At 37.9% G+C, this 11,926-nt stretch overlaps 1 protein-coding gene across 1 annotated transcript in view; it reads left to right on the forward strand.

The window, feature by feature from the left end:
* The first annotated feature begins 5,926 nt into the window (after nt 1-5,926).
* LOC107591643 (protein naked cuticle homolog 2-like) overlaps nt 5,927-11,926 on the forward strand; it is a 9,310-nt gene continuing 3,310 nt past the window's right edge. The window contains exons 1-3 of the mRNA XM_016280861.1: nt 5,927-6,303; nt 6,390-6,416; nt 6,501-6,553. Coding sequence (XP_016136347.1) covers nt 6,279-6,303; nt 6,390-6,416; nt 6,501-6,553 — 105 coding nt within the window. The 5' untranslated portion in view covers nt 5,927-6,278. The remainder of the gene's footprint in view (nt 6,304-6,389; nt 6,417-6,500; nt 6,554-11,926) is intronic.

The raw sequence follows: 11,926 nt of genomic DNA on the forward strand, positions 1-11,926 counted from the left end.
GCCATTTTAGAGAGTATCCACTGAACGTAAACGGCATATGCTGTTTTGTGTCAGCTGTGTCACGCGGATACGCTGTTTACGTTTTGATTTTTTACGAAAACAACGTATCCGCGTGGCGCAGCCAGCTGACACGAAACAGCGTACGCAATTTACGTTCAGTGGATACTCTCTAAAATGATGCTAGGGTGACGCGGAGGAGACGAATTGTTGAATAAAGTCGTTATTTCTTCTTCTTTTGCACACAAAGTATTCTTGTAGCTTCATAAAATTACGGTTGAACCCCTGATATCACATGGATTATTTTACCAATCTCCTTGCTACGTTTCTGGACCTTGATCGTGGTAATTACATTGCTGTCTATGGGAGGGACAGACAGCTCTCAGATTCCATCAAAAATATCTTAATTTGTGTTCCGAAGATGAACGAAGGTCTTAAGGGTTTGGAACAACATGAGGGTGAGTAATTAATGACAGAATTTTAATTTTTGGGTTAACTATCCCTTTAAACAATTATTAAACCTTTGCAGAATGCCAATCACATCCCACTCTGACGAAATATACTCTGCAGTAATGGAGCGGGTTTTCAAAGAATATTCCAGGTTAAATGTAACTTAAGATTTATAGATGGCATCTGTGACATGCTATCGGTTACCACATCATCTCTTAGTTTGTACAAAAAAAAGCAATGCATTTAAAATGTAACTCTTAACACTGTACCAGGATATTAATCTAACAGTCATAAGTAGCTTGATTTCTATTTCTGATACATAATTTTTTGGAAAGTCTTAGATGTGGGGAAGAGTTTTTTTCTTCTTTTTTTCCCCCTTTTTTTTTAATTCTACTGTGCTCATCAGTGTGCCTTTTTGTACTTTTTCTTATTTATATACATGTTACCTAATTATGTTAGTGTTTGCTGTGTCAATCAAATGCAATCAACCTTACATGCTCATGAATTGCTAAACAATTCAATTTCTACCTTCACTTGCTAAAAAGTATGTTTCTTTTTTCAGACTGGATAGTTTTTGGTTCATGTTGACAACAGCCTCATGTTTTGTATTACACTGAACAGATTCCATGTTTTGATTGTCTATTACAACATTACAGTTAGAAAGGTCTATCGCTCTAGAAAGGTGTCATTGTGATATAAGCGGAAAGAAAGAATAGATGATGTGGAGTTAGTGATTACAGTTGGTGTATTTAGTTGATGTTTGTTTTTTTTTCAGAAAATTTTGGTGGTCAGTTTTTACATTTTTGACCTTCGATTAAATCATCTTGTGTAGTAATGACCAGTTTTTACAATTTTTTTTTTTTTTTTTAACTGATGTTTTTATGGTGGTGGTATTTTATATCTTCCTTTTTTTTTTTTTTTTGGAAATGGGACCATTAACCTTGCTTTGTCATTTGCACTTTCATAGACTATACTTGATACATTCCCAGTTTGTATGATGTGTAGCCAATAAACCGAAAGTATTGGTAAAGGTTTGCTCGGATTAAAAGTTTAAAGTGCAGTCCTGTTTTGTTGTGGTTCATGAAAAAAATCTAATGCAATAGACAGTACTTGCTTTCTCAAAATATGACAAACAGCGCCCTCCAGTGTTTTTTTTTTCTTGACCGATTTTTTTTGAAAATAAGAATAGCGGAATTTTATTTTAAAATGCTCAATTTCTACTCTTGGATTTTTTATTTTTTATTTTTTTTAGAACCGAGTAAGGTGAGGTACATCATCTGCTGGACGCCATTCTCTCGTGAACGCACATACGAAAGTTAGCGGAAGTTAGAGATTAAGGTTTATAAAGTTGTAAATATGGATATTTTTCTGAAGGCCTTTATTACCCCCACTTTATTAATCCATTTCTTTTATAATGGATGGGTGCAATTTTTTAGACTTTAAATTTTGGACTCCCATTATAAAGCATGGATTGACCTGACCATTATTTCAATAAAACTGATTGTATTCGTCTAAAAGAAGAAAGCCATATACATCTAGGATGGCTTGAGGGTAAGTAAATCATGGGGTAATTTTCATTTTTGGGTGAACTAACCCTTTAACTATAAGATCACAAATCATAGACATTTCAATGCTGCTCTTTTTTTAATGTTTCTGTACAATGTGCCATGATAGGCCTATAGCTTCTCTTGGTCTACATTAATTGAAATGTCTAATTTTTTTACTATCTTGGTTTAATATTCAAGGCCAGGAGGAGTGTTTGGGAAACTTGTTTGGAAACAGTCAGTATTACATTTTTGGTGCCACTAGTGTGACTGTGTATGTTTGAATGTGGAACTATGTGAGCAGCTAACATACACATACAGTTCTCAGGGTTCAGCACACTGTTGTGACATCATAATGGAGATTCCGTTCTGGCAGCTCTAAACTGCTGCTCTGACTCTTGTCTTCTGTTGGTGTGTTAGGAGTGAAAAGATCGAAAGATACTTTCGTGACTTTCTGGAGATATTAACGACAAATACTAAATTCACTTGCAGCATTCAGTGTCCACAATGGCACTGTTCAGCAGTGTATTTATAGACAACTTTTTGAGCATTTTGCTCACTTTTTGCACAGAAGGGAGACACCTCAGAGGGCACAGCAGTGTGTAGCGCAAGAATGGGCGCTGGAAAGAGAGGTAAAAAGAAAGGTGAAGAATGAGAAATAAATGAGGAAGTCATCAAAACAAGGCTGAAGAACCGAGAGAGACACTCAGCCTTGAAAAGATGGAGAGAGGAAATGTGCATCAGAAAAAAAGAAAGTCTGCCAAATTCAGAAAGATGCAGAGTCTAGAAAAGTTGGTGGAGGGAGGAAGTGAGCATAGAGAGGCTGGAGAAAAGAAAAAGAAGAGAAAAGTGAAGGAACAAAAGACCACTGAGCCAACTCCACTTCTTGTGGAGGTCAAACCTCAGCAAACTCTAGTCAGTCCTCTAGTGAGATCTTCCTTCTTGAAGCCAATAGAGGGAGAACTTCAAAGTGTCTCTGAACATCTCACTCTAACAGCCGCTCGCTTCAAGCCCCTGCCGCCAGTGATCAAACCGACTATGTGGCCTCAAAAGCCAGCTCTTGCACCTGAGGAAGTGTCCCTGCCATGTTCTCCTCTTCAAGTGGATCCTCCCAAACCGTTGGCTGTTCCTCCACGTCCCACTCCAGCACATGATGAACTCTTTTCTCTCCGACACTCCCAAGTGCATCCTCCCAAACGACTGGTGGTTCCTCCAAGCCCCACTCCTTCACCTGATGAAGTTGTTGATCTGCATTGTTCACCAACTCAAATGTGTCCTCCCAGCCTGGTGAAGCCTCAGCCATCCACTTCTTCTCTGTTTGAGCCGCCTCCACAACTCATGCTCATTGACATAGAGGATGAGGAGAACGAGTATGTGGAGTACACAGGGAAGACCATCCGGGCCTGTGACTTACTCAAGTCTGAACGCCCCCGACCGCTGGAGGCTGAAATGAATCCAAGAAAAATGGTTGCTTGGTTGGAGAGTGAAAACGAGGTGCGGGAGGAAGTGTGGGCGAGTGAAGTGGTGGAGGTCCAGGGATGTGAGGAAGATCACCCCAGTGAAGTGGGAGACTCCAAGGCCATTCGGATATCCCTTCTCAGAAAAAGAAGCACATGGATGAGCACATGATGAAGCTGCTCTGTGTAAGCTCTCCTGAAGGTTCCAAGAATGAGACCCAGCAAAATGTGAACATCCAGGCAGAGCAAATGAGCAAAAGAAAAGTGGCACTTGTTCTGTTCACCTGGGTAGAGTATAAGCCCAAGAAAATGGTGGAGAAGAAAATACAGAATGAGAAGGAGCAAAGAGAAAAAAGGTTGCTGCTTGCATGCTACAGGAATGATCCAAAACTGAAGCACTTGCTGATAAACAAGCACAACTGCAACTACTGCTCCTCTGAATAAAGATCAGGGTCTCCAAAATGCCTGCTTCACTTTTAACTTACTACACATTTCAAATAAAAAAACGGTGCAAACTAAAAGCTGAAAGAGCAATGACTCTTCCCAACTCCTATAAAATAATAAAACGTGTTTAATGTTTAAATGTTTCATATGATAGCACGTTTATTATGAACTGAATTTTTTACCTTTTTGTTTTTTTAAATAACCTTGTTTATAACTGGTACAGCAGCAGAAAGTGAATGATTCAATACAGTTTAAGATTCATCAGATTCAATTTTTCTTTCAGTGGTTTAATGTTCATGTGCAGAATTTCCTGATTTCACACTAGACAGACAATAAATCCTCTACCACAGTCTGTTCCGTTTTTATTCGTGTTTCTTGTTAAAACTTTTCATTTGATTTGAGTGAGAGGTAAGTTCACATGTTGGCTGGGGTCAAGGCATCAAGACCCACCACACAGATGTCAAGGAATTTGGCTACAGTTGTTGTTTCCTCTTGTTAAACCACTCTTGAACCACAGACAACGTCAGAGGCGTCCTACCTGGGCTAAGGAGAAGAAGAACTGGACTGTTGCCCAGTGGTCCAAAGTCCTCTTTTCAGATGAGAGCAAGTTTTGTATTTCATTTGGAAACCAAGGTCCTAGAGTCTGGAGGAAGGGTGGAGAAGCTTATAGCCCAAGTTGCTTGAAGTCCAGTGTTAAGTTTTCATAGTCTGTGATGATTTGGGCTGCAATGTCATCTGCTGGTGTTGGTCCATTGTGTTTTTTGAAAACCAACGTCACTGCACCCGTTTACCAAGAAATTTTGGAGCACTTCATGCTTCCTTCTGCTGACCAGCTTTTTGAAGATGCTGATTTAATTCTCCAGAAGGATTTGGCACCTGCCCACACTGCCAAAAGCACCAAAAGTTGGTTAAATGACCATGGTGTTGGTGTGCTTAACTGGCCAGCAAACTCACCAGACCTGAACAGTATTGTCAAGAGGAAAATGAGAAACAAGAGACCAAAAAATGCAGATGAGCTGAAGGCCACTGTCAAAGAAACCTGGGCTTCCATACCACCTCAGCAGTGCCACAAACTGATCACCTCCATACCACGCCGAATTGAGGCAGTACTTAAAGCAAAAGGAGCCCCTACCAAGTATTGAGTACATGTACAGTAAATGAACATACTTTCCAGAAGGCCAACAATTCACTAAAAATGCTTTTTTTATTGGTCTTAAGAAGTATTCTAATTTGTTGAGATAGTGAACTGGTGGGTTTTTGTTAAATGTGAGCCAAAATCATCACAATTAAAAGAACCAAAGACTTAAACTACTTCAGTCTGTGTGCATTTAATTTATTTAATACACGAGTTTCACAATTTGAGTTGAATTACTGAAATAAATGAACTTTTCCACGACATTCTAATTTATTGAGATGCACCTGTAGCTTATAGTGGCAAAGTTATTGTGATTATCGTGATCATTTTTGAGAGGGAGAGAGAAAACAGATCTCCTTTCTATTTCGTGATACGTTATATCTCAAGACATCAACAGATGGCGCTACAATGTAATGGCTGTTTGATTGATGAAAAGCATTGCAACTGTTCTTTTGTATAACGAAATGCAGTAAAGTAAAAAAAAAATTTAAAAACATTTTTTTTTGCATTTAGGTGTCTCAAAGCTAATATATATATATATATATATATATATATATATATATATTTTCTTTATATATATATAAATTTGGTCTGAAAAGATTATGTTGTGTTTAATTTGAAACACAATCGGTCATTTTAAAGAGCTTGCTGAAAATTGCGAGATTCAAGTGAATCTCTCTGAAGAGGAGAAATGAGAAATAAATAAACCGAAAATGTAGTTTTAGGTATATGGTCTAATACAGGGGTGTCCAAACTCGGTCCTGGAGGGCCGGTGTCCAGAAGAGTTTAGCTCCAACCCCAATTAAACACACCTGAACCAGATAATCAAGCTCTCACTAGGCATACTAGAAACTTAAAGGCAGGTGTGTTGAGGAAAGTTGGAGCTAAACTCTGCAGGACACTGGCCCCCAGGACCGAGTTTGGGCACCCCTGGTCTAATGTTTGGATAAGAATTCTCATGCAGATTTTACCAGGCTGTCGAATAAATAAAGTGGGTTAAAACTGAAGGAGGTGCACATCGTCAAAGGGGAGGGTAAGTCGAGTTGCGGTTCCTCCACAGCGAGAGAGAGAGCGAGCGTGAAGCAAATTCCCACGGAAGAGTTTCCCAAACTTCTTTCAGTCTCCGGCAATAATATGGACAGACTTGAATGGAAACATGCATATCCGGCTCCACTTCATTTATGGCACAGAAGATGACACGGTTGTTTCTGAAATGACAGCTCGTTAGTTCTTTCCATAAGTGAAATCAACATGGGAAAACTGCAATCGAAACCTGGTAAGACACTTTGCGAATATCATGCCAGACGCTACAATTTATCAAGCGGCTTTATTCTCATTCTTGTTTTCTCGGTTTTTTTCTAGCCTGTAAACGGAGAGAGAATCCAGAGGGTAAGGTGATGCATGTATAACTTTCTTATCCATAAAGCTGTTACATAAGAAAATGTTATTAAATGGACATTTGTGTTGTAATAGGAGATGTTTTCAAGGAGGCTGACTGTACTGGTGAAGTGAACAGAAACAAGCAGGTAAAGGTGACAATTCTTAATGTTCAGGGCAGATTTAAGTTAACTGCCACTCTACACCACATCTATATGAGTGGATATTTAAGTGTTAGCTGGTTGATGAGCACAAATTAACACTTCATCTTAATTTTTAAGCCATTATGAAACATTACTAGATTATATAGCTTACTCATTAAAAACAATGTAGCAACAGTAAATACATTTGTAGTCATTGCATACTGTATTCTTATTGCAATGCTTATGAAATGGACTACTGATCTGCTTAGCATTATGTAGTGTGAGTTTTGCTTATTAAAATAAACAATGTTGCTATAAAACCCTTTAATTTGTACATTATGTAGCCAGTACATTAGGTTTATCTGTATTTTTATGACCTAAAATCTGGTGTCAAACTCTCAAGTACCAATAGTTTAAGAATTAAAAAAAAAAATTATTATAATGGGCAAGCTGCAAGTATTCCTATTGTTTAAGTAGAGTATACATATAGTCATGGGTTTGATTCCCTGGGATCTGAAAATGTGTATACCTAGCTTGCACTATTTGAAGTGAAGTGAAGAAATGTAAATGTGAGTCAACACAAATTGACATAAATTGGCTTCCTCATTTCCACACTTTAGACTTCCAGTTGCTACTCAGTTTTTGAAAACAACCAGGCACTGAACAGTTTTCTCCACATTACACTGTTATTTTAAGCATTGTGTTTAAATGGTGTTGGGTCTCTTCCCTCTTTTTCCTTTGCTCTCATTCTCTCAGTGGAGCCTGGAGCCTTCATCACTGTGTGAAATACATATGGCCGGCAGCCAGAACAGCAGGGTCTTTGAGCGCAGCCCCACCACACATCTGTTATTGGTTTTGAAAACAGAGGGAGGCTGTGATGGGAAAAGGGGGGGGGGGGGGGGGGGGGGGGATTTTTGTGTTTGTGTAGGCCGTTTGTTTTTAACATTTTAAAGACATATAGACCCACCTACTTGGAGTAGCTTGATGAAGACCATATATCACTAAAGATGTATAAAAGAAAAGAGCAGGGTTTAAAATGCTTTAAATGGTTTGATAAATTTTCCTTAAAGAATGGCACATTAGGGTGATAAAGGCAATAAACAAGTTGTGATATTGCAAAAAATGTAACATTATTTGCTAGTAGTTTTTGAAGTTCAGTTGGTTGAGCATGGTGCTAGCAACACAATGATCATGGGTTTGATCCCAGAGAACAAGCATACTGGCAACCTGTTCATATTTGTTAGTAATCACAGATGATGAAACTATAGACATCGGTCCGGGTAGTGTCATGTTTAATTTGACAATTAATGAAACCAACTTTTTTTTTTTTTTACCATTTGTTTACCAACATGCCAGTTGTTCAATTGGCAAAAATTATTTTATAAAAATTTAAGTTTTTATTCTAACGTTTAAGAAAACAAAAAAACTCATTTTTTTTAAATGTACCCATGATTTAGGACATTTATGCAGTGCATGCCACTGTAAAGACTGCAAGTCTATCCCTCACAGCCTTGTTTTCTGTCACATAAACTCAATATGGCAAATAACCTTACTAAAGTCTATTGTGCAAGCTGAAAATGTATGCAAAAATGAAGAAAGAGTACTTGCTTTCTTTTAATTATACATGTGGGTTTGCTTACTGTTACTAAGTGACAAATGTTTTAGTAACAAGTTAGATGGCGGATGAATGCATGTCACCACCAGTTCACATCTGTTGTACGCTATCAGACAAAAAGGTACAAAGCTGTCACTGGGGCACTATCGAAAGGTGCAAAAGCTAAAAGGTACATCTTTGTACCTCACTTGCCTCTAAATGATGCATATTAATACATCTGAATAACTTTTTAAAAGGGTACCACCCATGAGAGTGTACATCACACGAAATGTCTCCAAAACATGGGATTATAAGAATACATTGGCATCATAAATCCAAATCTCATTTATTTCTCACAGAATGTATTCTCACTGAATCAGTCTTTGACATTAAATGAGGACATGTGTACGCTTTCTGTCTCCAGTGTGTTTCAGGTCTAATTAGGACACTGTTTTTTCATGGCAGGATCCTGCAGTGTAAAGCCAGGGACACTTGAAAGGTTTTGGTCTCAGAGGGTTCAAAGGAGTCTGTGTTTGCTTGGAAAGGGTGGAAGAATCCTTTCTTTCACCCTTTTTCCTCTCTGTCCCACTTCAAAGGACACAAGGAAGTGTGTGCTGGAGGCAGTGTTCCATGTCTCTTTAGAATGGGGTGCATGGGATGACGGCTACGTTTTCTTAATTTAAATGAGCAAACTCATTAAGTATTATTACTTAAGTCTGTTTACTGCTAACACTCAAAATGTGTTGGTTGTATCAGTAAACCCTAAAAGGAAATATCAAAAATACATAAGTTGTGAAGTAACGGATAAACTGATTCTGTCCTGTTCTATTGACCTTCAACTTCCATGTGTTGATATTTATCTGATAGAAAAACAAGGGCAGTTTTCGTCAGCTAGCACAGCTAGTTTGCTAGGGGGCCCTTTAATCACAGACGCTAAAGTGCCCATTCAGTCTGATCTAGGTGCCCCTAGACTGCTATTTCTATTCACAATGGTATAAGCCTGATGTGGGGTTTATATTAGATTAGAGTTTTTATAGTCCGAAATATAAAAATTCTGTCATTTACCCACCATCAAGTTGTTCCAAAACTGTATAAATTTCTTTCTTTTGCTCCATCATTTTGAAGTCATCATTTTGAAGAATGTTGGTAACCAAACAGTTTCTGGTCCCCGTAGACTTCCATAGTATTTTTTTTCCATACTATGGAAGTCAGTGGCTACCAGCAACTATTTGGTTACCAACATTCTTCAAAATGATGATTTTTGAGTGAACTATCTCTTTAAGTACTTGTATGCCATTAGTCCATACTAATATAATCAAGTTTGGTTAAGAAAGCAATACTACAACTGAAAGCCATTATGCAGTTCTTGCTTGAATCATTGCCCATCTAAACATGGAAGGCATGGTGATGCTGGATTGCGTTTGAGTTTATTCCAAGACCACGAAAGTTAAAATCAAATGTTAGATATTCTAGTACCTTGAAGCACGATCATACTCCAACCCACCTCAGCTCACTGATGATCAAATGGCATGTTGTTTCTCTCACCATGTAATAAGGGTTCCATCCAGGTGTTTGGTGACAGGAAGTGAGAGGAAACAAAGCCAGGTACTGTTCTGAACCTCGTGAGAGGGTACAGACAGCAGTGTGAGTGGGTGGTGAAAAGGAACTGGAGTTGGGATAGGGGGTGTCTAGCCCAGTGACACCAGGCTACGGGCAGGGAAAAAACCCTCCAAGCTGGTAATCTGAGCCCACATCAAAGGCCCTAGAGCAGGCAGAGCGTGGCAGATGCGTGGCAGTGATGATGGGAGAAATCATTGGCTCACTGATCACTCATCACACTTCTCCGGGCTTTGTTCTTCAGGTGTCTGTCAGACTGCAAGTTCTGCTTTCAGCAGCTTGATGCAGAGAGATTGGTTTATGGTTGCACATTTGAATGTGCCTGCTTGCAAAAGATGAAATTTAGTATTTTTTTTTTAATGTGCCAATATTTCATTTAATTACTTAAGTCTGTTTACTGCTAACACTCAAAATGTGTTGGTTGTATCCGTAAACCCTAAAAGGAAATATCAAAAATACATATGTTGTGAAGTAACGGATAAACTGATTCTGTCCTGTTCTATTGACCTTCAACTTCCATGTGTTGATATTTATCTGGTAGAAAAACAAGGGCAGTTTTCGTCCGCTAGCACAGCTAGTTTGCTAGGGGGCCCTTTAATCACAGACGCTAAAGTGCCCTTTCAGTCTGATCTAGATGCCCCTAGACTGCTATTTCTATTCACAATGGTATAAGCCTGATGTGTGGTTTATATTAGATTAGAGTTTTTATAGTCCGAAATATAAAAATTCTGTCATTTACCCACCATCAAGTTGTTCCAAAACTGTATACATTTCTTTCTTTTGCTAAACACAAAAGAAGATATTTTGAAGAATGTTGGTAACCAAACAGTTTCTGGTCCCCGTAGACTTCCATTAGTATTTTTTTTTTCCATACTATGGAAGTCAGTGGCTACCAGCAACTATTTGGTTACCAACATTCTTCAAAATGATGATTTGAGTGAACTATCTCTTTAAGTACTTGGATGCCATTAGTCCATACTAATATAATCAAGTTTGGTTAAAGCAATACTACAACTGAAAGCCATTATGCAGTTCTTGCTTGAATCATTGCCCATCTAAACATGGAAGGCATAGTGATGCTGGATTGCGTTTGAGTTTATTCCAAGACCACGAAAGTTAAAATCAATCATGCCAAGCCTCAACATTTTAAGCAAATGGTGTTAGATATTCTAGTACCTTGAAGCACGATCATACTCCAACCCACCTCAGCTCACTGATGATCAAATGGCATGTTGTTTCTCTCACCATGTAATAAGGGTTCCATCCAGGTGTTTGGTGACAGGAAGTAAGAGGAAACAATGCCAGGTACTATTTGTTCATAGCTTGTTCATGCATATTTCTACATATTTTTACTTTTGCTGTCATCTACACTCTTAAAAATAAAGGTGCTTCAACAGGTTCTTCAAGCAATGCCATAGAAGAACCAATTTTGGTTCCACAAAGAACCATTCAGTCAAAGGTTCTTTAAAGAACCATCTCTTTATTACCTTTTTGTAATCTGAAGAACCTTCTTTCGCCCCAAAGTAACTTCAGATGTTAAAGGTTCTTTATGGAACCATTTAGACAAAATGGTTCTTCTATGGCATCATGAAGCACCTTTATTTTTAAGAGTGTAACACTCACTTGAAATGAATATTTAAAACACTAACAATCTAATAATTATTAAAATCTTTAGCAAATCTCAAAATGAATGTCAGTATAATGTCTGTTGTGAAGTTTTAGGCATTTTATTTGGTTAATGTAGAGTAATTTAGTGTAGAATATTAATGTTAATATAATAGTTTAATAGAACCGCTTTTAGTTATTGACTGTAACATAAAAATAATAATTGGCTTATCAGTATCGGCCATCATTTTAATCGGCACACCCCTAATATATTTATTTTGTGTTGGGTGATTTTTAAACAAGCTCACTCAAAGGGGAACGGATTTTTTTAAACATTATAAATATCTTTACTGTCACATTTGATTAGTTGAATTCATCCTTCTAAATAAAAGTATTAATTTTCTTTCAAAAAACGACGTCTGACCCTAAAGTTTTAAAGGGGTCATATGATGCGATTTCAAGTTTTCCTTTCTCTTTGGAATGTTACAAACTGTTTGAGTATAGATAAGATCCCTAAAGTTGCAAAGACTAAAGTCTCAAACCTAAAGAGATATTCTTTATAA

This window comes from Sinocyclocheilus grahami, unplaced genomic scaffold (assembly GCF_001515645.1).
Source record: "Sinocyclocheilus grahami isolate Dianchi unplaced genomic scaffold, SAMN03320097.WGS_v1.1 scaffold144.1, whole genome shotgun sequence".
Taxonomy (NCBI): Eukaryota; Metazoa; Chordata; class Actinopteri; order Cypriniformes; family Cyprinidae; genus Sinocyclocheilus; species Sinocyclocheilus grahami.